Genomic DNA, 26,094 nt, shown 5'->3' on the forward strand with positions numbered 1-26,094 from the left:
AAGATCTCAGTTTGGTATATACTCCCGGCGTTCATATGTAACGAATTTGATTCTGTGTGTTTCTAGATGTGGTCGAGAGCCACTTGTATGAAACTGAATTGATCCTGATGTGTTTTTGCCAAGAAACTGAGTTGATTTCGATGTTTGTATGATTATTTCTGAATTGATCAAGTTTCGATGTATTTGGAATTTGTTCATGATGTTCTGATTAGTTTTGATGGATTCATGTTAAGTTCTGAACGCGAGTATACATGATGCCATCCACTGTGACCAAATGTGAGTGTCTGTTTTGGATTCACAATTATCGTGCATTTCCTTAATTCACATTGAACATCTGGAAAATTCGAATATTAGCCGGTACACAATCAGACGAAAAGATCACATCATCATTTTGTAAATTAGATGACCCAAATTGTGTGTTATCGTGTATTTTGACATATACTATGGATGATGTGTGGTGTTTGAATGATACATATGCTAATGTTATGTGCAATTGAATATGACAAGTGCGAATGACATCCGCAAATGAGAAGTGGGACAATCGAATATGACATGTGCTATGAAATGGAACCTGAATGACATGTAGGATAACGTGGAGATTGGATAATTAATGGATGAATGACATGTGAAATGTTGGATTCAAATATGATATGAGTGAATGGCATGTGTAATGACATATAGTTCGTATAGGACATGGGCTAACTACATTTGTAAATGACTTGGAAATTGAAAATGGCATGGGCAAATGGCATGCGTTATGACGTGGAAATCCAATTATTACATGCGCAAATCACGTGCATGGTCACAAGGAATTCAAATGCAACACGAGTGAAAGACTTGTGTTATGACACGGAAGTCGAATAGGATATGTGCAAATTACATGCGTTATGAAGTGGAAATTTGAAGATGGCAAGAAGGAATGGCACGTGTGATCACTGCAAAATCAAATTATGACATGTGCTAATGGCATACATTATGACATTAAAATCAAATCATAACACGTGCGAATGACAAGCTTGGTGACATGGAATAAAAAAAGGATATGAGCGAATGACTTGCGTAATGATATGAGATTTGAATAGGACATGTGCGAATGACATTTGTTATGATATGGAAATTTGAATATGGCACGAGCAAATGACATTTTGAATGTAAATTATGATAATTAACATGCACAGGGTCTCAGTTCATGGGTTCGAATCGTAATAGCTAATGGTCCTTGACCTCCGGTAGTATTAACGTAGTCTATTTTACACTTTAACCTAAATCCCATCGGTCTCAGGACCTAAAATTGGGCTCAAACCGGGATTATAGGCTGAAATCTATGTATTGGGGGTCGGTTCTGCTAATGTTGTTGCGAAACACCAATCTTGCTTTGGGTATGTGCAGTGGAACTTGGTTGATAATCATATGTCTAGGTAATTATGTTATTCAAATAAAATATCATTACTAGAAAACCCTTGGTGCAGAAGTTCTTATATATAACTTATATGAATTATTACTATATTTATATAAGTACTAGAATATATTAATATTTATATTATTGATTAATCAATCTTGGCTTGTTGGTAATTCACGGGATTTTTTTTTTTGGATGAATAATCCGCACCAACTTTTCTTCTTATCAAAATTAGTAAAAGAAAGTGCTAATTGAGAATTAATAAAATTATTTATACAAAGGCAACAGTTCCTTTGAGAAAAAGATTGATTTAGATATAATGAATAATTCTCGTTACTTCTCTATAATTTATCTTATGATAGATAATTCAATAAAACAAATATATGATGTAAGCTTTTTGTGATGAATGACTTTAAAATTTCCAATAAATATCTTTCACTACATAAAATTTATTGACGCGTTAGCATAGAAACGTTAGCCATTCAATATATGGTTCTAAATTCATATTATTTTGTACATAGATGCTTTTGAAGTTTAGTCGAAATTTTATCACTCATTTATTGATATTGTTATCACATTAGCATCAATAGAACAATATATATAATCAACAAATATCAAGCATAAGATTTTATTCGTCGGTTTAATATGCATGATATATATAGTGTTTAGAGGTGGCAATATGGGTCAACCACCCATTTTTTAACTCAATTTTAGTGGACCAGATTGAATATGGATCACTTAAAATTTAAAAAATAGATCAAAATGAATCAAAATGGATTTGAAACATTAAAACTCAAGTTCATACGAGTTGAGTATGGGTTTGCACCTGACCCATATTCAACCCATAGTCAACCCAAAATGTAACCTGACAAGCTCCAAGTAGGGACACTACTCACCGCCGTCATCCTTCCAAGACCGCCATCCTCCCCGTCCCTCATCCCTCGAAAACCGCCATTGCCCCGGTCGTGCTCGCCGCTCGCACATCGTCAACTTTCTCCACCGCTCGTTGCTGCCATTGCTCGTCCCTTGAGCACCGCGATCATCCTCTGTTCTCAGTTTTAGATCACTCTCTCTATCCAACAGTTAAAATCTATCAGATCTAATGCCGACAAAAAATCTGCGACCTCGGATTGGAATGTCTTGGACCTCCAAATCAGTGAAGATAGAGGTTCGCAACCTCCGATTTGAGGTTGAGGACCTCCACCTGCTTCGGCTACGGCGTTGTGCTTGGTTTTTCGAAGAACACGGGTTGAAGAAGGCGACGGCCAGATGAGGGTTGCAGTGCGGCAAGGGTAGTCTTGGCGTGACCAAGTGACCAAAGGCTATGCGGAAGAAGTGGCGTGCATATGCTGGTTGGGGAAGAAGACGACACTTTACAGGGCCTGTTTGGTTCAACTTTGAAAATTCTACTTGGGGGAACGTAAATACCTTTGGGTGAAAGCTCATTAGGAAAATGCAAATGGTGTTTGGTAAAAATATTTTGTAAAGCTACTTTGATCAAAATATAGTGTTTGGTGAAATTTTTTTGCAAATTGACTTTGGGAATAAAAAAACCTAACTTATTACCCTTCGTCGGAGCAGGCACCGGCCGGCCGCCGGTGAGCCAGATCTGGTGCCGGCGGCCGTTGCCTGAGGTCGGGCGACCGCCGGCGGGCCAGATCTGGGGCCGGCAGCCATCGCCCGAGGTCGGGCGACCCTCGGCGAGGGTTCTCGGGACCAAGCGGCCGCCTGAGTCGCGCGACTTAGGCGGCCGTCGCCCGGGAGGTCGTGTGACCCGGGGCCGTCGCCGAGGTCGCGCGACCCAGGCGGCGACGGCCTGGGTCGAGCGACCCCAGCGACGGCGTCGCCTGGGTGGTCGCCTGGGCGGTCGCCCGACCCCAGGCGACCTCGCCGGCCCTTCTCCCTCGCCGGCCACCCTCGCCGGCCACCCTCGCCGGCCACCCTCGCCGAAGAAAAACAGCAGCTTCAAACCCTAACTTAAATAAATAAAAAATAAAAAAAAAAAGAGTGAACAGTAGCATTCGTGGAATGCTGAAAGCCCAAGGCTGGTCCGGACCAGCCTTGGGCTTTCAACATTTGGAATGCTAGCATTTGGCCAATGCTAGGTCAAATGCTGAACCAAACACTTCAGCATCTTGGGAAGGGGCTTTCGAGGCTCAAAGCCCCTTCCCAAAGCTGAACCAAACACCCCCACAATCTCCACAATTGCTGTTCCACGCCGCGGTTTTGTCTTCTTGTGTTTTAAAATTTCCTTTTTTCTCTTTTTTAGGAAATTAACTTTTTAACGTTTATATTTTTATATTAGTATTTTGGAATTCTTTTTGCCACACCATAAGATTAATAAAATGCCCTTTCAATTTTTTGTTTTGCTTTAAATTGCCAATTTTCAAATTATATGTTTTTTACGTTCTTTATTTTATTTATTTTTTCATTTGTTTTTTTCGTTTGATGTGAAGTTTTTATCCAAATAACATATACACGTAAAAAGCTTAAAGTGGACTAAATATATGGGTATGAGTTTTCCTAAATTTGGTTATATATTAATCTATTTTGGTAATATAAGTTGGGTCGGGTATGGGTCACTAATTTTGCATTGCATGAAAATGGGTCAAAATGAGTTAAATGGGTCAATATGGATTAAACCCTTTTGGATCCGACCCAAACCCAACCCGACCCGACCCACCAATTTGACAGCCCTAGTAGTGTTCAATTATCCTTCATCTTTGGAGAAAGGGGGTTTATATAGGGTGAGGAATTAAGGCACACTCTTGCAAGAATAAGAAACATATTAATTCCTAATTTGGATTAAGAGAATATGTGATATGTAAAAAATTTCTTATTTTTGACATATCATGTCTACTGTTTGGTGAATCGCAGTAATAAAGCCGGATATTTTCACATTTTATCATATCCATTATTTGGTATGAATGGCATATCAGTGTAAATAAACCTAAAAATTACACAAATAGAGATTGTAACAATCTCTCACGAAACTCTTGCCTACTTCATTTTTCTTTGCTTATTTTTTTATTATTTTTCCCTCACCTTTTTATTTCTTTTTCCCCCCTCCATCATTCTCTAATAAAATTTTATTAAATAGTAAACTATACTAATATACCTAAAATACTAAAATACCTAAAGTATGTAATAAATATAAATACTAAATATATCTATATATATATATTGAATTTATATTATAAGATAGAAAGAAATAAAAATGAAATTGTTGTTATTTTTTTGTTATTTTGAGTTTTTATATTAGAATTCAAATATAATTTATGTTCAAATATAATTTTAATTTTATTAATTTAAGAAATTTGTTATTTGAGAAAAATAACTTTTATATTATGGATATTAGAAATCCTATCTACCTTTATCCCACCTCCCTCATAAAATAATTTTATCCGGGCTATATCTTTTTTATATCCAACTTTATCCTATCTTAGGTAGGAACCAAACACAAAATAGGATAAATTTTTATCCTATTTTGAATTTGATCATGACTACCAAACGTCGAATTATTTATCTTCATTATGACCATAATTTTTAAAGCTATTAACTTTATCCTCCCCCAACTTAACTAGATAATGCATTCTTTCCTAATTTGGCACCTCCCATGTCCCGCCCTGAGCCCCAACGAGCTCGCGACAACCCTCCAACGGTCGTAATAAACGCGATGTCCTAGGACGCATCGCCGACCCAAACGAAACACCCAAATTAAACCACGAGCGGAAGCGAATTTAAATCAACACAGACAATAACCAATGACGACGGGATAGCACTTGCATAAATCAAACAGTTGCTTACAACATCCATAAACATAACATTAAATCACATTCATCAAAAGGGGCAGTGGTTGGGTAGCGTACTTCACTATACAAAAAGGGGACATCCACAAAAGGGATGAAGCATCAATATCCAACACCACTCCCGGTCTCCGAATCGCATGTGACGACTGTTCGTCACTCCAAACCTGAAAATATTTAATAACGGAGGATGAGATAAATCTCAATAAGTAGACAACCTAAACCCCACGTAGGCCAATGTGTACCCAGACGAGTCTCAACATGCAATCTAACAATCGACATACTAGAACTCACATAAACATACATACCTCGCCTCCATGCACACGCCAACTCTGCATATCAGTCAAACACTAAAACACATCCAGCACAACATGTACTCGGAACACACAGAGATTTCCCATGCATAATGCATCCACACTCGCGCGTGTCCCGATTATAAGGTAAAACCACTTGGGCACGTCTCATACCATGCCTAGCAGTATTCACCCCATAATCAAACACTATGCAACATGCATGGTCCAGCCAACTTTCTCATGACCTGGGTCAACACCCCTCAGGCCCAACTTTCCTTCCACAGCTCGCGTAAACACGCCTCAAGCCCATTCTCACGACCCGCGTAAACACGCCTCAGGTCCTTTCTCACAGCCCGCATAAACACGCCTCAGGCCCATTCTCACGACCCGCGTAAACACGCCTCAGGTCCTTTCTCACAGCCCGCGTAAACACGCCTCAGGCTCAGCCCTCCGATCAATCTGGGCTCAGTCCCGCGTAACCACGCCTCAAGACATTTCTTTCTTTCCAATGACCCGCGTAAACACGCCTCAGGTCTTTTCTTGCCTTTTTCACCACACCCGCGTAACCACGCCTCAGGTTGGCAGCCCTCCGATCAATCCGGGTTTTGTCCAATGACCCGCGTAAACACGCCTCAGGTCTATCTGCCTCCCACAACCAAGCACATGCGTCACATAATGCATTCATTCACTATCCATGTCATTCACAAGCTCAAATATTGCTCAAACGTACGCATCTTACCCACAAATCAATTCAGCCCGCACACGCCTCACAATTCCACCAATTCTATGCCAATCACATAATCAAACCACACCTTAATAAGCTCAATCGCCAATCATCCCAATCAATCCATGCAAATATCAAACTCATTCCAGAAAGCATCACAATTTAACCACATTGCCCAACCATCAATCTTACACATTACACATACTCAATTTCAAGTCCTAAGCTCGCCACACTAGCCCACCAATCTGGCGTTCAAGCCGGCCACATTCAAATATCCAATTCACCCATAAGCACCACGACAGCCCAATCATCGAACCCATTTCAATCAGTCACTAAATTAGCCACAAATCACCCCAATTTAATCCACCAACTAGCCACAATATCAATGCAATTTAGCCTACCAATGGACCACATGCAAATATCAATAATAGCCTTAACTTAGCCACTAAACTGGTACTAATCGACCCCTAAACAAGTCTAATAATACACATTATACTAGGTAAGGTTTAGGAAGTCACTTACCTAAATTTGGCTTGGGACAAACCCGCACGGGCTCAAAATGGCCCGGGTGAACAGTAACGAGCTCGGCACGGGCTGGGGCGGACGCGTTACTTATTTTAAGGTACCGGTGTCCGCACACCTCGCACTCCCAATTTCCCCCCTGTATCTTTGTCTTCCACAGGGAAAGGATACTCTAGTGGTTTTACATCCCGGTAATCCCGAAGTCCGGACGAAGACCGAGATGAAACCTCTCAAGGATTTACTCGGGTCCGTTCTAAAAGACTGATGTATAAAATGATTTTACAGGCTGATTGAACGTTAAAGTATGATCACTTGTGTCATTTGAACATCCACACACACAATTAGCACACGACCTTATTTAGTGCGCAAATTCGCAAGCGTTGTTCCCAACCATTACTCAAATAAACCAATGGATACCAAATATCATGTTCGATGCAGGGAGCAGTTGGAATCCAAAGAGGGTAACTCCATCGTTATCGCAGGGGACAAGAGCCTCGCGGGTGGGGACAAAGCTCCGTTTCTTGGCTTCTGTGCGTTGGAACCAACAAAACCATGAAAAACAACGACGCGTTGGCTTCTTTTTCTACCCCAATTTGTTCACTTTTTTTTAACACTCCATCGCGGTTCACATGCCAACTCTTGTATCGTAATCCCAACACGGGCCAACCAACGATGGACAAGAAAAGCCTGCCTGCTTCATACCTACGACCTCTGCTGAGATAAGAAGAAGCTGGGACGACGTACTATACTACTAGCTTTCCAAATACGCCCACGCACGTCAGAACGAAACCAAAGTCAAAAGTAAAAGCACTGCCCCTCTGCTAATTTACAGAAGAGACGTATACCAAGAAAAAGAAAAGGAGCAAGCAGTCACAACAAGGAGAAAAAATAAAAACAGAGCAGTTTCAGTCAGTACAAGCGTGGCTTAGGTGGGCGAGCCCAATGTGCATGCCTGCAAAGAAAAAAAGTAGCGAAACCCACCCTCCATTGACCATCACTTTGCTGATGTACGTAACACCCAACTCCAAAAAGTTGTGGAACAGAGCAGATTTTCTAGCAGATTTCTACGCTTCTTTTTTTGCAGAAAATGTACTGAACTAAACTGAGCTAAACTACCATGAAGGAGAAGTAGATGGCGTTCCTGTGGACGAGAACGAGAGGCCATTGTTGCTATGCGAATGAGAGTCGCTCCCTGATGTGCACAGAGACCCTGCATCTCTTAATGAAACAGAGCAGGCCTGAGCGGGGAGTTTCTTCATTGGGGTCAATGGAGGAGTGGCGGACGACGGTTCCGCCTCTTCTATGTCTCTGCTGTCATCGTCGCTGGAAGAAGCCCCGGCCTCTAACCTCGACGGCGACGAGTCCGGAGTCTCAAATGGAGTGTTCACTTGCCGATTCGGGCAGTTCACGTCATTGTCGTAGATGGGGTTCGATATGTAAACCAAATGTTCGGATGTAATCCCGCAGTTGTAACTTCCTTGCGCGGGGAAGTTCTGAACATGCTGCGCCATGCTAACGGAGGCGAAATTCGGGGAAGAAGCGGCGGCGAGACCGATTTGGCGGGGGCTCGGCTTCGGTTCTGCCCGGCTGGGGTCGGGGGAAACCGCGGGGAACAGGAGGCTCCGGGGGGCATCGAGGACGCCCTGCGCGTAGAAGCTGCTGAGATGAGAAGCGCGCGGCAGGGGATCGGAAAGGGGGCTAGCGGCGGTGGGAGGGGCGGAGACCGGGGCGTTCGAGGTGGCGGCGGTCTTCTGGAGCCTGCGCCGGCGAAGCAGGAGAGAGCAGTAGAGCTCGGCCAGAAGAACAAGGACGAGGCCCAGCACGATGGCGAGGCTTCCCGCCATCACCAGCGTTGCTCCCATGATCACCTGCGATGTCCCCTTCATCTCTCCCTCTCCCTCTCTCTCTCTCTCTCTCTCTAAGAGTATGTGTACGAGTCTAGAGAGAGGTTTGGATGCTTTTTGAAGAACGAGCGTAGAGGAAGAGAGAGAGAGAGAGAGATATTTTATGGAGGGTACAGGGGTATAAGAAGTTGATTTTGGGGGGAAAGTGGCTCTGGGTTCCTCTAAAAGGGAAAAGAGGGACTCGGTGAAAGGCGAATCTTGCACGGCATTGGACCTCTGGAATGTTTTGGGAGGGCACACTTCACTTGAGAGGCTTCTGTTTCTGGGGTTGTCTGACTCTGACAACAACACGACGTTTACTTTATGCAACGCTCTTCGTTTCAACAAGTCAAAAACATCATACAAAGATGCAGCAGGAAAAACCACCGAGAAATAAGCACAAATAACAAGAGCAACCAACGCAACATGCTCCGCTTCAACACTGACCTGGTCATATGCTATGCCTGCTACTAATAACGCTTTGCGGCAAAAGTCAAAAATGAATCTAAGACTACTGAACTCGCTTTTTAAAGGTGAGACTCCGGTACAAGTAGCAACACTGGCACAATCAATTCTACTTCTGTCCTGTATATATCAATCAGTAGAACAGAGTGCTATATCATGAAATGCCAAGGAAACACTACCACAACATCATTTTCCCTCGACAATCGGGTTCGTGGAATAACTGAACGGTAGGCCACTACGGAGAAAAGTGAGTTTGCCTCTCGCAAATGCAAATGCTCTAAGACTAAGTACAATCCGATGTGTTAAACAATCTTGTGGAGGCACTTTGCTCGACGGTGCTCGGCGTGTAAAATTGCTAATAATATCTTCATGAGATGGTAGAACACACTGGGTGGCAATGCAGGCAGATCTGATGTAACCCAGGACAGTGTCACAGTAGTGTATCATTCTGCCGATGGATCCGCTTAACTTCCTCTTAATGCTGCAATTCGAGCTGCCAAATCATCATAATCTGGCAAGTTTGGATGCACGTGCCGTGCCGGGTTGGGCCTGTCAGGCTGAAATGAAGCAGCACGAGCAAAAACCTTGGCTGGCGCCAATGGGGCTGTTGTTTGTTCACGCGGGAGGGAAACTGATCGTGGAGGAAGTGAAACGATTTCCGAATCCTCATCGTACTTAGGCCTGCTACTATCAACTGGGGACCCACCAACATCAGCGCCTGAGCCATGAGCACGACGGCTTCTACTACTTCTTCTCACTTTTCCAGGTTCATGGGCAGAAGGTTTCTTACTGTAGTGCATCAACAGCTTGTCAATGATCCTTTCCTCCTCATCTTTCTGGTCACGCTCATCATCAAACAGTATCTGCAGGCCACGTCTCGAATCATCTTTTCTCCTACTTCTTGATGGTCTTCTTCCAGTATGAGCATCCTCGTAATCAATCTCGTCATGAGCAGATCGTGATTTTGAATGTTTCCGCCTTGCTGATTTTGGTTTTGGGATGGGATAACCAGGCATGTTATCTTGGTAACGGAGCTGTTCATTATCACCATGACTGGTCGCTCTTACCAGCCCAACATCCTTTCTCTCATCATCAGGACAAGATGAACCTAAATGGACTTTCTGAATAAATGGACCAGGAATTTCGCTTTTAGGTATTGAAGGCACTTTCGAGCCTTCAAAACTAAACTCCGATTTGGATCCATACTTGCCATCCTTCGGGGGTTTAACATTTGGCTTAACATAAGGAGGTGGCAGGGGACTTTTGCAGTATGACCTATCTATCTCTTCTCCCTTGGCCTTTCTCAATGAGTTGGCAGCACGGTCTTCATTGCCATTATCGTCATTAGCAGATGGGGCATCCCTAACATCTGTCTTCATGTAGGTTCCAGCAGAATTAGGCAGCGTGCCTTGTTTCCGGTGAAGTGAACCATCCCTGTGCTCCCTTTCTGGGACAGTTCTCTCCCTTCTGTTCTGGTGCTTCAATCCACCATCAGTGTCTTTATATGCTCTTTCATGAGATGAAGCACCTGAGTTTATTGGTTTCAGGCTACTATCCTCCTCGATTTTATAAGAGCTGTGGCCAAGCCTTCCTCGTGGAGTACCATTAGCATCCTTGTGTCGTCTTTCATGAGATGAAGCTTTCAAGATAGTACCCTCCTCGGTTTTATAAGAGGGAAGACCAGTCCTTCCTTGTTGGGTATCATGATCATCTTTCCTCGAGATGACAACGTCCTCAAACGCATTCCGCTTGTTGCCGGTTGATTCAAGCTTTGGTTGAGGATTGAGGCCATTTCTTCTAAAGCCACTGGCTTCCATGTTATTGCGGTATCTCTGCCCTTCATCCACTTCTTCAAAACTTTGCTTTTGGGGGAAATTCAGATTCTCTCCTTTTAAAGGTATATACTTGGCATTCGTTAATTTAGAGTAATCAGTGGCATTGGAAAGTCCGTGATCTTTTGGCTGTTCCTGCAAGACACACAATTAGAGTCAGGTTATGAATAGATGCGCTTAGAGATCATCTTAGCTTTTCATGTAATGATAGTCTAACACTCGAATACAACCAAAGCGCAAGAGCTTACCTGGACAGTTGAAGAGGTTCTGGACATTCTCTGTTCAAAAGCCCTTGAATCCCACCGTATCGAAAACTCTGATGCTATGTCGTGCATTAGCTTAACTTTCTTTTCCAGAGTAGAAGGGATTCCAGCTAATTTATTGGAAAACTGAGAGTATTTCAGGTAATTAGTAACATAGCAAAGCCGCAAATTAAAAGCTTAGCGAGCATCATCTGAGGTAGGGAGTACCTCTTGATTTATGAAACAGTCCAAGGAATTTCCGTATCTCTCTTGGAAAATCTTCCTAAGGTCACGCAACTCTGGCAAATCAGAAAATCTTGCAGCAGCAAACATCAGGGAGGATACGGCCTCTCGACATTCCTCTGGGCATTCACTGAAAAGAACAATGCAGTAAATGAATGATTATCTTACCTAAAAATGCTTCAGTCTAGTGTAAAACAGCAAGAACAGTTTTTGGTCAGAAGAGTTAAGAGGTAACACGCTAAAGCTCTAGCAGAGTTTATATCCCAGTACTTCATGACGAAAGCATTTAACCGGTAAAAAATAAGGTTTTATTGTCGCTCTCCCAGTGGTAATGTTTGACATCATGGAAATCGCCACCCTTTTTGTCTTGCAATTATCATATATTTTCTTTTTGGCGTTTCAGTTGATAGAAGAATGTTTTCTCGACAAAGATGTTCAACAGCTAGGAAGAAATATATATAGAGGAAAATAAGAAAGTAGTCTTCAAGCCAATGACCACTAATAACTGCAGTGCAATACCTGGCAAAAAGAAATGCAGAGTTCATATACCATGTAACTTCAAAAAGGTATAGTCGTTCATCAGAATGCTTGCTTCAGAAAGAGCAACAGCATCTGTAAATAAACATCGGCGACTTGCTACATAGCAACACCAGTTGCTCATTAGCATCCCCAACTGATGTCAATTTGACTTGCATGTTCCATGAGACTAAGCAACTCAATTATCACGGTCTATGTACCAAGTGGGCATGGTCGCAGGATATTTATTTACAGGATATATTGGCAAATGGGAGTTTAGAAAAGAGTCGTGTCTCTTTTTCCGTGGCAAAGTAAGAATAGTTGAGTTAAAGAGCTACGGACTGCAATCCTTCTCAAAAAAGATGAACTATTTCCACCAATTACTTGCTAAAGTATGGCAATATCCTCGGAGTTGAAGGGCATACCTCTGTTTTTGCATTGTCGACATGTGCTTCAGCAAGAACTCGCAGCACAGCTCGACGAAATCGTAACATGACGAGAGCGTCAATTCAACCAGAAGCCCTTCAGCCTGTTCCAGCATTCACCACAGAGATAACTCGTTTAAGGATGGCACGCACACGCAAGAAACAGTTGGAGCAATCGAACATACCGATGTTAAGCACAATACCGAAAGAAATAAACAATTTCCACTCAAGATCTATGGCAAAAACAACCGTTGTCCATTCTACATTCTCTTAATTCTACCTCTAAATGCAACTGCACCTTTTAGCACTTTCGCAACTCCAAATAATTTGGACACGATAGCGATTCGATTTTTTCCCCTCCCGTTCCGTTTGTAAGAAGCAAAACAAGTTTCAAAGAACGATTCAAATGTCCCAAAAATCGCCATCTCCTCGCAGCGTTCACGCCGTCATTCTTTACCGGGCGACTACTATCGCCTCCAAATCAGGCCACGCCGAAAAAGGGACCGGAATCGCAGCATCGAGGGAGCAGCAGCGCACCGGAATCACTCACCCGTCCGTAAGCGTTGACATCGAGGCCGTTAGCGAGGAGATCGGCCATATCCTTCTTCAGGAACTTCTGCGTCGCCTGCCTCTTCCTCCGTATGACATCGATCCTCGATCTCGTCAGCTTGATCAGCGATTTACTGTCCCAAAAACAAAAGGCACCGGCCAAAGTCACGGCCCCCGAACACGGAAACAGAACAAGGACAGCTCCCTATACGCACACCAAAAGAAACAGAGCGAGAGAGAGAGGAGAGGAAGAGATCTGGGGGCTAACCACTTGGCGGTAAAGCCGCGGCCGAGCAAGCCGTCCAGCATCGTTCCCCGACCGGGCAGCGGAGCGATGATCGCTCCCTCCGTCGTCGTCGTCGGCGGCGGCGGCGACTCCTCCGGCGAGAGCGGCTCAGCAATGCACCGTGCTCCGATGCAGATCGAGCTCGGGCATGAGAGAGATAGAGAGAGAGAGAGAGAGAGACTGAAAATTGCACGGTAACGCAGAGAGAGAGAGAAGAAGGAGAAGAAGATGAGTCAGTGGTGAGCAGCAGGCACTTTTTTCAAAAAAAAAACTGGGCCTCAACTCGGCGAGTGGGACAGCGAGCGGAGCTCGAAGTTACGATAATGACCTCGCCCCCTTCCCCCGCCACCCCATGTTCTTGTTTTTTCTTTTTTTTTTTATTTCGAAGAGTTTAAGGTCAATCCTAAATATTCATTGTTAAATTGCACACGAGAATTTCTTAGATCTTTATCGAATAATGATTTTTATTGATCATCTTATTTTCGGGGGAAGATTCTCGAACTAGGGTGGAACGGCACCCAAGCCTGGTCCATCTCTTTGGGAAAGTATCAATTTCAATCCTAAAACATATCTTCTTGGATTTCCGGCGCAGTTCCAAACTCTTTTGATTGCTCGGATGTGATACGAAACCTCCGCATGGAATTTTAATAATAATCATATCGGTCGGATTTCACCTGAAGTCAGTGACGTGACGCTCCTGCCGAGGCGTGGACCAAAAATGAAGGGGAACTTGACAAAAAAAAAGTGATGAGTAAAATTAAGTCATGAAATTTATCATGAAAATACAATTGAGCCCTAAAACTTTCAAAAAGTGCAATCACGTCCTAAAACTTATCGTGAAAGTGTAATCGAATCTTAAAAATTTTAAAAAGTGCAATCGATTTCTAAAACTTGTTGCGAAAGTACAATCGAGTCCCAAAACTTTCGAAAAATGCAATCAATAGAAGGACTCAATTGGATCAAATTTTATAAGTTTCAGAAAACTTTAGGACTTAATTACACTCTTTTTAAATTTTAGGACTCGATTGCACTTTTGTGACAAGTTGTACGACTTGATTTCAATTTTTTGAAAGCCGCCAGCGTATGCGCTTACCCAAAAAAAAAAACAAGTACGGGAAAAGGACAAAAGAACTTTGCCGTTGGAAATGAATAGTTATCGGGATAAGTTTGAGGGCTCCCGATACACGTATTTCAAAAAAAAAAAAAAAAGCAGAAGGGGTAGTACAGGAAAAGGACAAAAGAACCGTGGCCGGGTTTGGGTGGAAAGAGAAAGGGATAGTTTGCCGTTGGATGTGGGGACTTTCAGCTGGTCAAATGGATGAGGAGTGGATGATGATGATGGTGATGTGGGGCGAACCGTAAATGATGGCGCAAGGAATCTCTTGAGCTGGACCGCATATCTTAATGCTAATTAAGTGGGGGTGTTTTAGTCCCACTTTGGTCCTTAATTATATATTTATTTATTTATTTTTTGGCTTCTTTCATTGAGAGAGGGATCATAGTTAATTTAAAATCCTAAATAGCACATGACAATATAAAAAAAGCATGCTCGATTAACCGATTTCGATAAATTTTCGGCATTCATCCACGACCTTGCGCATTAAATTCCAAGGCTTTTCTGTATACTTTCTTTTTTTGGGTAAACTATTAAGATGCGAAAGAAAGTGAAAAATCGAAGTAATTTGAAGATGCTTTGTTTCGTTTTGGTTCTTGTGTTTCGAAATTTTTCCACGATTTCTTAGATATACAAAAAAAAGTATATTGAAATTTTAGTTTGGACTTTAAAGCTGCTTCAAAATCTTTAGTTCTTGAGTGCAGCGCACTGAACATAATCTGCTGCTAGATAATATGGCACGGCATGCCACGTCCACATATGAGACGTGAAATCGAAAGCGGCAACAATTGAATTATAACTCCATTTCACGTTTGATCAATTCTTTTCTGCTATCGAAGAAACTTTAAAAAAAGAAAAGAAGCGATATGTATTTTGAAGTATCATATATGAGCAACTCAATTGTTACCTACTAAAGAAGTCCGGTTCATTTTTTGAAAAGATAGTACAAATGAAGGTCTAGTTTTTTTTTTTTTTTTTTGGCAAACAAAATAAAGGTCTAGTTGAGTAATCACTAATTAGACACAAACATTTATGAAGAATCACCCACTGCCTTCTTCTTCACCATTGCCTCCACTTTCAATACCCACCCACCTAAATAGCGATGAAAAAGAAGAAGCGAAACCCTCCACCCACTCAATATATATATATTCTACATATTGATTATTTTGAACCAAAAGAAAACTTTTTGGTGGAATAGTCACGTTACGTAGAATATCTTCGCTCTCAATAGTTACATACAAGTCTATAGAACATAGAAAGGCAGGATGCCCATGACGCGTACTTGTGGGATGAACCAAATCCTCATTGAATTTGACTTTTCCATTAGAGAGGGGGCTCGAACATGTTCGGTAGTACCATCTGTGAATACTCCGCCGATATGAAAAGTTCTTAGTGTTAGTTGAGGCCCTGGTTCTCCAAATTCAAATCCTGGATTTACAAATTGAGAGAGATGTTGAGAGAAATCAAGAATTCTCACTATATATATATATATATAATAACCACCCACTTAAATAGTGAAAAGAAGAAGAAGAAAGAAACCACTCACCCACTCAATTATATATATAATAACCACCCACTTAAATAGTGAAAAAAAGAAAAAAAAAAGTAGGGAAAAAAGAAGAAGAAAGAAACCGCCCACCCACTCGATTTTCACCATAAAAATTGAAAATACACACCACTCTCTCTTCATCAAATAATCATTCGAATCATACACGTTTAATAACTACCCACTGCATATTCACGTAATTAAATATTCACGAAAATCCTTAAGAAAAGATTCATTTTTCTTTTGTACTCAATCCATGCTAAGCACTGCATCTCCACGTAATTAAATATTCACGAAAAGATTAATTCTCGATAAATCATTCGTGAAACAACGTGAGCACTATACAAAAAGTGAATTAACCGAGTCACAAAATTTATTTTGAAATAAAGTTGAAGTTACAGTAGCAATGTAAATCTAATTTACTCATACACGATCTAGCATGTATAACTTTTTTGCAATAATTACACAAATGGTCCATAAGTTTTGGCCCAATGTACAATGTAATCCCCAAAATGTTGTCCCTAAATTTGAATTAATGGAATGACAATATTGAACATTTTCATATAACTCAAGGACTAAATTGAACATATATCAAAAGTTTAAATATTATATCGAACAAATTAAAAGTTCGGGAACGACATTGCACATTCGGCCAAAGTTCATTGATCGCATTGGACAAATTAAAAGTTCGGGAACCACATTACATATCGGGTCAAAATTTAAAGATTATTCGTGTGATTTTTTTCTGTTCTATCCGCTACATGGCCCCCATCTAGAAGAAGAATCCAGCAACGGATCCTTTTATTAATTGGGCGTTTTTATTTTATTTATGTTGTTAGCTGTTCAGGTGGCAGAGTTATCTATTTCTCTGTTTAATAGGGGAAAGAAAAACCGACAACGACAAAGAATTTTTAGATTTCACGAAGTATTTGCATTTTTTGTTAATTTAAATTCGGTGAAAACTTAATTTTTTTTAATTATTTCTCTCATGAAGCAGGACGACAACCTCGGCAAGGCCTGATGAGTACGGACAGGACAGTTTTGTCAGCTTTTAGAAAGCGTGATTGATTGAATGATTTTAATAAATTCGATATTTATCCACGATATGCCCAGTAAATTTTAACGCTTCTACTACACTTTCATACACGAAAGCAAGTAAAAAATCAAAGCAAATCGAAGATGCTTTGTTTTGCTTTGGTTCTTATGTTTTGTATTTTTCCACGATTCTTAGATATACAAAAGTATATTGGCATTTCACTTTGGACTTTAAAACTAATTCATAATCTTTCGTTTTTGAGTTATAATTTTTAGTTTTTTGAGTGTAGCACGCTGAACTCGATTTGCCGCTAAATAATATGGCACGACAAGCCACGTCCAAATACGAGACATGAAATCAAAAGCGGCGACAATTGAACTCTAACTCCATTTCATTTTTCATCGATTCTTCTTCTCTATCGAAGAAACTTTAATAAAACAAAAAAAATGTGGCGAAGAGGATCTTTCTATTTACTATGAAAGCATTTAACTTTTTGCACTTATCACATTTGACCAATTCAAGAGGAGATAGACACTAGAAGTGCCAAAAGTTGTATACGGCGCTCACTTTAGTGTTAAAAGTTTGTTTCGGATCACTTAGGTACCATTTACAAAAAAAAACGATCACTTAAGTGCCAAATCCGATATGGATTGCCGGAAATCTTACGTAGTAATATTTTATTAATTTCTTAATCCTACGTGGCTCGCCGGCGTGCCCGGTCAGCATATAACTCATAAACGACGTCGTCTAAAAGTTATAAATAGTGATCGTTTAAGTGTCAAATTTTTTTTAAGTGATCACTTCAGTGCTAGTTATTATTACAAAATGATCACTTCAGTGCCAGTTGGATTGTGCGACGTCGTTTTGGATGTCCACGTGGAGTGAATTTTTAAAAAATATATATCAAGTCATATTAACAAATTTAATTATAAAATGCCACGTAATCAATTAAAGCGATCGTTTTTTTTTTTCGATTTGACACTTAAGTGATAATTTTTTCTTTGATTTTGCACTTAAGCGATAAAAAAAAACTTTTGTCACTAAAGTGAGCGTCGTACACAACTTTTGACGCTTCTAGTATTTTTCTCTCCCAATTCAATTATCCACCGAAGAAGTCGGGTTCAAGGTTAGTTGAGTAATCACTAATCACACTCAACACACACGCGCACACAGAGTTATGAGTCGCCCACTGCTTTCTTCACCATGTCCTCCACTTTCAATAACCACCCACTTAAATAGTGAAAGAAAAAAAAAAACCACCCACCCACTCAATTTTCTCCTCCACCATCAAAACCAATATATACATACACACACAAAATTCAATTCACACGTATTTTAATAACTACCCACTGCATATCCACTTAATTAAATATTCGCGAAAATCCTAAAAAAAAAAAAGAAACATTTTTCTTCGTACTTAATCTAGTGTATATAATTTATTCCGAAATATAGTTAAAGTAATTGCAGCAATGAAAATCTAGTTGAAATCATGTATAATCTTACACACATAATTTTTTTGTCCACCAAGCTGAGCTGCATTAATTCTCACATGACCACATTTCTAGGAAAAGATTATAACAAATTCTTCTATTAATAGGGCATTTTATTTTTTATTTATATTTTAGTTGTTCAGGTGGAGGAGTACAGATTTCTCTGTCTAACCGGGGGAAGAAAAACCGTCAATCACGAAAAATCTTACGAATTATTTTGCATTTTAATGTAATTTAAATACGGGGCAAACTCTTTTTATTTTTTTAATAATTTTTTCTTATATAGGAAGACGACAACCTAGGCAAGACCAAGTCCGGAAAGAACAGCTATGGCCCCGTTTGGTTCAGCATTTCCAATGCTCATTTGGGCTCTAAAGGTCCTTGGCCAAATGCAAATGGTGTTTGGCAAATTTTTTTACTCACTTTGGGGAGATGCAATTATATTTCCAATGCTCATTTGACCAAAGCACCTTGAAAGGTCCATTGGGAATGCTCATTTTCGAAATGCAAATGCTTATCGTTTCACCGGAACCTGTTCGTCTTCTCCCTGCAGCCCGCCGACATTGCTGAGGCTAGCCCGGCCGACGACCACCGCCGGGAGTCGCGGCTACCGACGGCCTGCGACCACCGACCTCGGGAGTCGCCTCGGCGCTCAACCTCGGGCGCGCCGAGGTCCGCGACCCAGGCGGCGGGTCGCCGGGGACCTCGGGAGTAGCGCGACCTCGGGTGTCGCCGAGGTCGAGCGACCCGGGCGGCGCCTCGGGTCGCGCGACCTCGGTGTCGCCCAGCGCGGCGGCATCGCCGGGTCGGGCTACCCCTCGGGCGGCGGCCGCTGGGTCGCGCGACCTCGGTGTCGCCCGAGGTCAGCGATCCAGCCGGTCGCCGGGTCGCGCGACCACCGCTCGGGGTCGCTGCCACCCTCGCGGCGGCCGCCCAGGGTCGCGCGACCTAAGGCTGGGTCAGCCCGGGTCGCCACCTCGAGGGCGACTCCGCCTGGCCTCGAGGTCGCGTGACCCAGCGGCCGTCGCCTGAGGGCCGCCGCCGCGCGACCGCCGCCCGAGGTCGAGCGACGGCCGCCGGCGCCGGATCTGGCTCGCCGGCGGCTGTAGCCCCTCGCCGGAACTGTTCATCCAAAGAGTATCTTTTTTTTGAAAAATAAAAACCTCTCAAAGCTCATTTGTAAAAAAATAACCAAACACAATTGCATTTTTTCAAATGGCTTTCAAATGATTTTTTACCAAACGCCATTTGTATTTCCCTAAAGTGACTTTCACCTAAAGGTATTTGCATTCTCCAAATGAGCATTGGAAATGCTGAACCAAACGGACCTTATGTCAGCTATTAGAAAGTTGGAGAAATAACTAACTTCCCACTTGTTAAGGATATATATATCGGTAAAAAGAAAAGGTAATATATATATATATTATAAAAAAAGTAATATATATTTTTGGACCTAAAAAAGATAATATATTTTTTATTCCACCAAAAAAAAAGATAATATATTTTGGACTGTCTCTATAATTTTCTAAGGTTGGTTTTCAATTGTCTTTTTCATTGTTCATTTAAGCCCATCACTTTGCAGTTGATCAACAACTTATTCGGCCTTTTTTCTTTCTAAAATAAAAGATCACCTATGAAAATTATGCTAATCATACATCTATTGCAAAGGGAAATGTTGTAATTCTTCAAGGTCTAAATTAATTTAAGGGTGAGTTTTTTTCGCAGAAAATGAATGAACAAAAAACATTTTTCGTGTTGTGAATAATGAAAAAAATTTCTATTGACTAATTATTTCAAGCGTGGAAACGATCATTTTTGGAAAATTATTTTTGGGTTCATATTTTTGGAAAATTCGGATCATCTCCATATTTAGCTCATTTCTAGTGATTGAACCGTCAATTATTCTGGATTGTCGTACAGGTACTTTGAAAATCAGTTTCTAATCTCATTTAGTGTTGCTTTTCATTGAACCCCATGAACTAATCGGGTCAGGTTCATCATTTAGGCCCAATTAGCTGGCCCATACCAATTTTCATTTTTAGGTGAAATAGTTGGGCCTCGAAATGTGGCATAGCTCAATGCTAGTACCTACTAACATTGAGCTTTCAAAGCATTTTCAATGCCGAAACCTTTGTTTAATGAAGTTTTGCTGAGTTCCTTTTTTGTCCTCAAAAATTTACTAAAAATCCAAGTTTACCCTTTTTTAAAAACAAAACCCTAGATCTGCAACCCCGTCTCTTCCCTTTGTTGCTCTAGACCCAACGCTTTCTCACATCTCTGCTCCCTCTCCTTTTGCGTTTTTCTTTCGCTCGACGCGCTCAATCGGTGCTTGATCGACCGCGCTCGCTCGACGCCCTTCCCGCTCCCACGCGTTATCTTATAGGCTTGCGCTCGCTCGGCGCTTGTCGCTCGCGCTTCCACGCTTGATCGACCGCGCTCCCTCTCCTTTGTTTTCTCTCTCGCTGACACGCCCGCTCGACGGCACTCCTCGCTCGACCACGCTCCCTGCAGGTTCAATCTCTCATTCATCTTGTTTTTGTGTTATTTTTCGCCTTGTTTTTATTAGGTGTGAAGGCACAAAAAGAGAGGTTTCGAGTGATTATTTGTGAAACTGTTTTATTGCCTCTGTTTGTTTCTTCTTCTTGGTAAATGGAAAGTGATCGGAGGAATGATATTTGTTGCACAAGGAGGAACTTGAGTTCTACACCACTCATTAAGTCTAAAATTGGGGGCGAGCAAAAGTACTCTCAGTGAGTTGTTTCATGGGAAGATTAGTGAAAATTGGTTGAGCCAAACGTAAATTCTAAGCTTGATTAGCTGCTCTTAATCTACACTACTAATCAAAGTAGAAAGATGATAGAAAGATAAAAGATGTCAGCAATCCTTGTGCTGGACTCCTTTGGAAAGGCTAATGAGTGTGCTAGTGAGATTATTGATTCGAAGGTTAACACTTCTTCAAAAGTGCCTATTCCAAAACCATAAAGATTGCCAAAGCTGATGGTAAAGAAAGCAGGAATGTCCTGAGGTGAACTTTGTGGCTACCTTGTTATCAAGTTCTCTGAATCTTTTGGATGGTTTAGTTAACACTCAAGCGAGTTTATTGAATTGCAGACCCGTCTCTCTGTTCTTTAGCCTCTTTTGCTGTCTCTATTTGGTCAATATTTTATTGAATTGCGGAACTAACACTGAAGCGAGTTTGTATAAATTGAGAAGGAGATATTCTGGTTTGTTTGGCCAAGAGATTGTAGAACCGTCGTTATAGTACCAAGGAGCTGGTATTGCTTGATGGGTTGTTTTAAGGAGCTAGTATTGCTTGATGGGTTGTTTTAAGTCCTTGAATTGGATGATATGTTTACTCATATTGAATTAGTGGTTTTTATACTTTAATATATGCATGTGGTATATGTTGATTAAATTTACATTTTTTGTGTAGGTAAATACTATTTAGTAGATTCTGGATATCCAAATCACACAGGTTACTTGGGTCCATACAAAGAAGTTAGGTATCATTTGCCGGAGTTTCAACGAGGTCAAGACCTACTGGCTATAAAGAAGTGTTCAACCGTGCCCACTCCTCACTGCGATCAGAGATTGAGCGTGCCTTTGGCGTATTGAAGAAGAAGTGGAAGATTCTAAAGAGCATGCCAAGTTATCCATACAAAAGCAAGTGAAAATTGTGATAGAAGAATGACTTTGCATAATTATATACGAAGAAATGCCGTGAATGATGCACATTTTGCGAAGTGGATTTGGATCCCAATTTATATACCGATGATGTAAATGAGGAGAGTAGTGCCTCAAATGATGACTTAGCTTCGACATGGCACGTTTACGTGATCAAATAGCTATAAGTTTAGGAAATATTTAACAATGTTTGTAATTTTTAAGGATAATGAATTTCTTTCGTCGGGCATATGTTATCATGATTATTGTAATGCTTTTTAAATTAAGAAAGAGACCACTTTGATGTGAATTTTCCATTTGAATTTTTTAGCAAAAGAATAAATTTTATTTTTTAAATAAAATTATTTACACAATATCTTTTAACATTATTGTCGATATTTGAATTAAAAAAGTTGCAGACCTTTTTTTTCAATTTTAACCCAATTAAAAATTAAAACTTTAAATTAATCACCCAAATGGACTTTCCAAATGTGTTTTCACCAAACAGCTTTTCTCTTAAAGTTGCTTTTCAAAGCAAAGTTTACCAAACGGTCTTTGCATTTCCCCAAAGCCCTTTAAAGCTAAACCGCTTTGCATTTTCCTAAAACTCCTTCAAAATCTTTGAACCAAACGCAGCCTTATTGCTTTTCATTGGACTACTCTAGGTCCTAGGACCAAGGTTCAATCCCCAATTCTTAGAATTGAAAACCAGACCGGATCGGAACCGATTACCTCTAATAATTACCCAAACCTAAATCTATTGTACATGTAGCCAATTCAAGCCTTAAAATTTTCAATTGTGCTAATTTAGTCCTAAATTTAGTATTAAACCTTGCATTGTGCTAATTTAGTCCTAAATTTTTTAATAATTTGCCAATTTAGTCCTAAACCTATTATTTGGATATTTTGCCAGAATGACTATATTGACAAATCGTCAAAAAATTTAGAACTAAATTGACAAAGATTTAGGATTAAATTGATAAATCGTCAAAAAGTTTATGACTAAATTGGATAATCGTCAAAAGGTTACGACTAAATTGGCACAATTATAAGGTTTATGACTGAATTCGCCTCCATACAATATATTTCGAACCTTTTAGACAATTTTCGTCTAATAAGTGGCTGCCCTTTGTAATCTTAGGTCAAAGCACACTTTTTGATCGCATCATAATGTAAATCATTTACCTGGAAAAATAGAGAATTTTTCCATATATGATCTCTTCACCATCACATGTTACAAGTAAGTCAACATACTGCTCAGCAGCTTTTGTTGCCAAATGAAGATAAAACTCGAGTTTGCGAGATATAACTCTGTATTTGATTTCGAGGTATTGATCAAAACGTTCATCGTTAATGACGATCGCCGATACATTCGCTAATTAAGTGAACGAGGACTATCCATCTCTATAACATGGAAAATGAATCTTTCAAGGGACATCAACCGAAAAGAAAGAACAAAGCGAAACCGAAAACTCTGCATCACCAGAAGCACCTCAAGAAATTGATGAGAAAATGGAACAAGTAGTTCTCGTGGTTGAGCAGCTCGTGCCGGACCAGCCTCTCCAGGACGACGCTCTGCGGCAGCAGGGTGCTGTAGTACAGGATGGTGGCCACGGAGGCGGCGGGCTCACCGACGAACGACGTCACTAGCCTGACCAGTGATCGGAACATCAAAGTCGTTAGAGACTGCAAAAAAAACCTCTCTTTCATGCACGATTCGAAACCCATCATCAACTGTGCAACAGCTCAATGAGCTGATGACATCTTTTTGATGATTACCCAATCGAAACAGACATCAGAAGGAAAGAATGCGTGCACATACCATGGCTGGATTGGAGAGCTCAGGCCCAGAAAGAGATGTTAGCAATGGAGTCCGCACAGAGAGAGAGAGAGAGAGAGAGATTTAGAAAGATGGTCATGAGTTCTTTGATCTTGTCTCTATCTATGGATCTTCAGCGGTTGTTCAGACCTACCCGTCCATGTGCACATATGTTCAGTCAAAGCTTTTGCAGTTGTCCGTTCAGGAGACAACCGCAGTTCAAACGAATGCTGAAGGGTAGTTCAGAAGAATCAAAGACACGATGCTTGTTGGCGAAAGAGCAGACCGTATGCCACGTCGGGAGGCAATTCAACTCGTACTATGCGCCGGACGTATCGCGTGCGTATCATTTCGAATCTTTACATGTTACGTAGTAGCCAGGAGACATGGGTGATAATCGGATCTCGCTATTCCTCGAATTAGTTATTTTATTGCTAATTGATGTGCTAACAAGAGTCTTGGTTTTCCTTGTAAGGACAGAAGGTAAGATTGTGATTTCAAAGGCGAAGGCATTGGTGGGTCGATAAGCACGAGACTTGAAAAAGAAAATCGGGTGGCTGGGTAGGACCCGAGGTGGAAAAGAAATAAAGAACTCTTGCGTCGATCAGCTTGCTGATAGGTAGTGATGATTATTCAATAATCTTTTCGCCTATGGCTCAGCTTTAATTAGCTAGCAACCCCTTTGAGTTGATGGCACGGTGGCGACCACTAGCCGACCTAGCCTCGAACTGTTAAAGTTATTCCACATCAATTATGGAAGCGGTTGATTGGATCTCTCTCGTCTCAAAAGGTGAAGTTTTCTTTCACACTTATAAACTGACATTCAGCCCCTTAACCTAACAATCTCCTCCTCACACATCGAGCCCTTGATCGGAGAAGCAACAACTTGAGTCTCACACTCTGATATCAATGTTGGTAGTCTTAGACCTCTCTCACCCCAAAAACTAGCTTTAGGGTGAGGCACACTTATAAAGTGCCATGGGTCAGTATCAATAACCAGTATTTCACGTATGACTGTTGGGTCCAAACTTTTTAGTAACCTGGCTCTGATACGATAGTCTTAAGTCTCTCTCACCCCAAAATCTAGCTTTAAGGTGAGACTTTTCCTCACACTTATTATCTAACAAGTAACAACCACCGGTCCCTTTCACAACCAATGTGAGATAACCCAACAATGGTTCATTGGAGCTAGGGAGGTTTGTTCACAGCATTTGGTTCGGCCATGGTTCAATTGGCCAGCTATAGGTTTGTGCTACCAATGTTGATTCTGTTGAATAATAAGCTCTCATAGAGAAGTTTTGCTTCAACATAAACGTAACGAGTGAAAGAACAATCTTTTAGAACCTCAATCAAGCCAACAAGCCAATAAAAAGTAGAATTTTCAAGCACATGCAAGCTTGAAAAATTAAAAATTAGCGAGAAAAATAAAAACATTGAAAAGAAAACGTATAGTGTTGAGAGTGGGATTTGAACCCACGCCCTTTCGGACCAGAACCTTAATCTGGCGCCTTAGACCAACTCGGCCATCTCAACCTTCTTGTAACGTTTGGTCTCACAATATAGATTAACGCAGAGATATACAAATACAACCAAACCAATAACGATTCTCATCAACCATTAGACCTGACGATGATGGTGATCGTGATAAAGATTTCGTCAATGAGTGCCCCTTAGGGCATTTAATTAAGCACGTAATTAGGGAAAGTTAATAGACTCTCATGATGATAATCCATCTGACTGGACTCCATGGGCCTAAATTGAAAAGTAGGATCATCTTCTTGACGAGCTCTTCTGTGAAGAAGTGACTGTCAGTTTTTCATCTAGGCCCAATTAAGTTTGACCACACATGGTGGGTTTGGCCCCATCTGCCATTTTCTTCAAGATTGTGCTTAGTTTTTTACTCCTTTCTTTCATCTAAATTATGAATACATCGAGAGCACCCGATAGTCTTATAGCAGCAAACATTAGCAAGCCAAGGACATGGAATCAGCAAGAAGATTGCTCGGGTCTCTTGGTCCTTGGATTCGCGAGGAACGCAAGGGCATCGTTCGCAACTCGGATTGAAGCAATTTCCCCCTTCTGGAAACCCTAATTCGACTTCAAACGCGATCTGAGGAGCGAATGGAGTTGGAGTCGGACCACTCTGGTCTGATAAGAGGGGTGTTAAGCACGGATTGGGCTAGGGGGGACGCAAGTGTGCTTATCAATAAGGTCCGGGCCTGAATGAGGCTTTTCTCTTAA

The 26,094-nt window shown here is 41.2% G+C and overlaps 2 protein-coding genes, 1 long non-coding RNA gene and 1 other non-coding gene across 5 annotated transcripts; all 4 read right to left on the minus strand.

Moving 5' to 3' along the window:
- Positions 1 to 7,541: 7,541 nt before the first annotated feature.
- Positions 7,542 to 9,049, minus strand: LOC115671092 (uncharacterized). Its single transcript, XM_030592570.2, is given in 3 exon segments — positions 7,542 to 8,372; positions 8,374 to 8,439; positions 8,442 to 9,049. Coding segments are annotated over 3 exon segments (771 nt in total). The 5' UTR covers positions 8,631 to 9,049; the 3' UTR covers positions 7,542 to 7,856.
- A 138-nt stretch (positions 9,050 to 9,187) lies between these two features.
- LOC115671091 (uncharacterized) lies at positions 9,188 to 13,321 on the minus strand. Of its 2 annotated transcripts, none has more exons than XM_056306062.1 (6): positions 13,168 to 13,321; positions 12,901 to 13,033; positions 12,351 to 12,454; positions 11,395 to 11,539; positions 11,173 to 11,313; positions 9,188 to 11,053 (listed from the first exon to the last, which is right to left on the minus strand). In XM_056306062.1, the coding sequence occupies exons 1-6, from the start codon at positions 13,206 to 13,208 to the stop codon at positions 9,557 to 9,559; spliced, it is 2,061 nt and encodes a 686-aa protein (XP_056162037.1). In that variant the 5' UTR covers positions 13,209 to 13,321; the 3' UTR covers positions 9,188 to 9,556. The 2 variants fall into 2 exon arrangements, with proteins under 2 accessions (XP_056162037.1, XP_030448427.2); XM_030592567.2 differs by having other exon boundaries at positions 9,188 to 11,059; positions 13,168 to 13,320.
- A 9,991-nt stretch (positions 13,322 to 23,312) lies between these two features.
- LOC115671237 (uncharacterized) lies at positions 23,313 to 24,171 on the minus strand. Its single transcript, XR_004004584.2, has 2 exons — positions 23,857 to 24,171; positions 23,313 to 23,685 (listed from the first exon to the last, which is right to left on the minus strand). It is a non-coding gene; the product is annotated as an uncharacterized LOC115671237 (long non-coding RNA).
- Positions 24,172 to 25,305: 1,134 nt separating this feature from the next.
- TRNAL-AAG (transfer RNA leucine (anticodon AAG)) lies at positions 25,306 to 25,386 on the minus strand. The gene has a single exon. It is a non-coding gene; the product is annotated as a tRNA-Leu (tRNA).
- Between the last annotated feature and the right edge of the window lie 708 nt (positions 25,387 to 26,094).

This window comes from Syzygium oleosum, unplaced genomic scaffold (genome assembly GCF_021117445.2).
Source record: "Syzygium oleosum isolate NSW1041296 unplaced genomic scaffold, Sole_v2.1 Sole_v2.41, whole genome shotgun sequence".
Taxonomy (NCBI): Eukaryota; Viridiplantae; Streptophyta; class Magnoliopsida; order Myrtales; family Myrtaceae; genus Syzygium; species Syzygium oleosum.

Excerpts from the sequence above, each read along its gene's own strand:
- LOC115671091 (XM_030592567.2), bottom strand. The coding sequence starts at position 13,208 with ATGCTGGACGGCTTGCTCGGCCGCGGCTTTACCGCCAAGTG. Across the intron at positions 11,540-12,350 it reads TCGACAATGCAAAAACAGAG|TGAATGCCCAGAGGAATGTC; the intron begins GTATGCCCTTCA and ends TGTTCTTTTCAG. Across the intron at positions 11,314-11,394 it reads ACTGTTTCATAAATCAAGAG|TTTTCCAATAAATTAGCTGG; the intron begins GTACTCCCTACC and ends AAATACTCTCAG.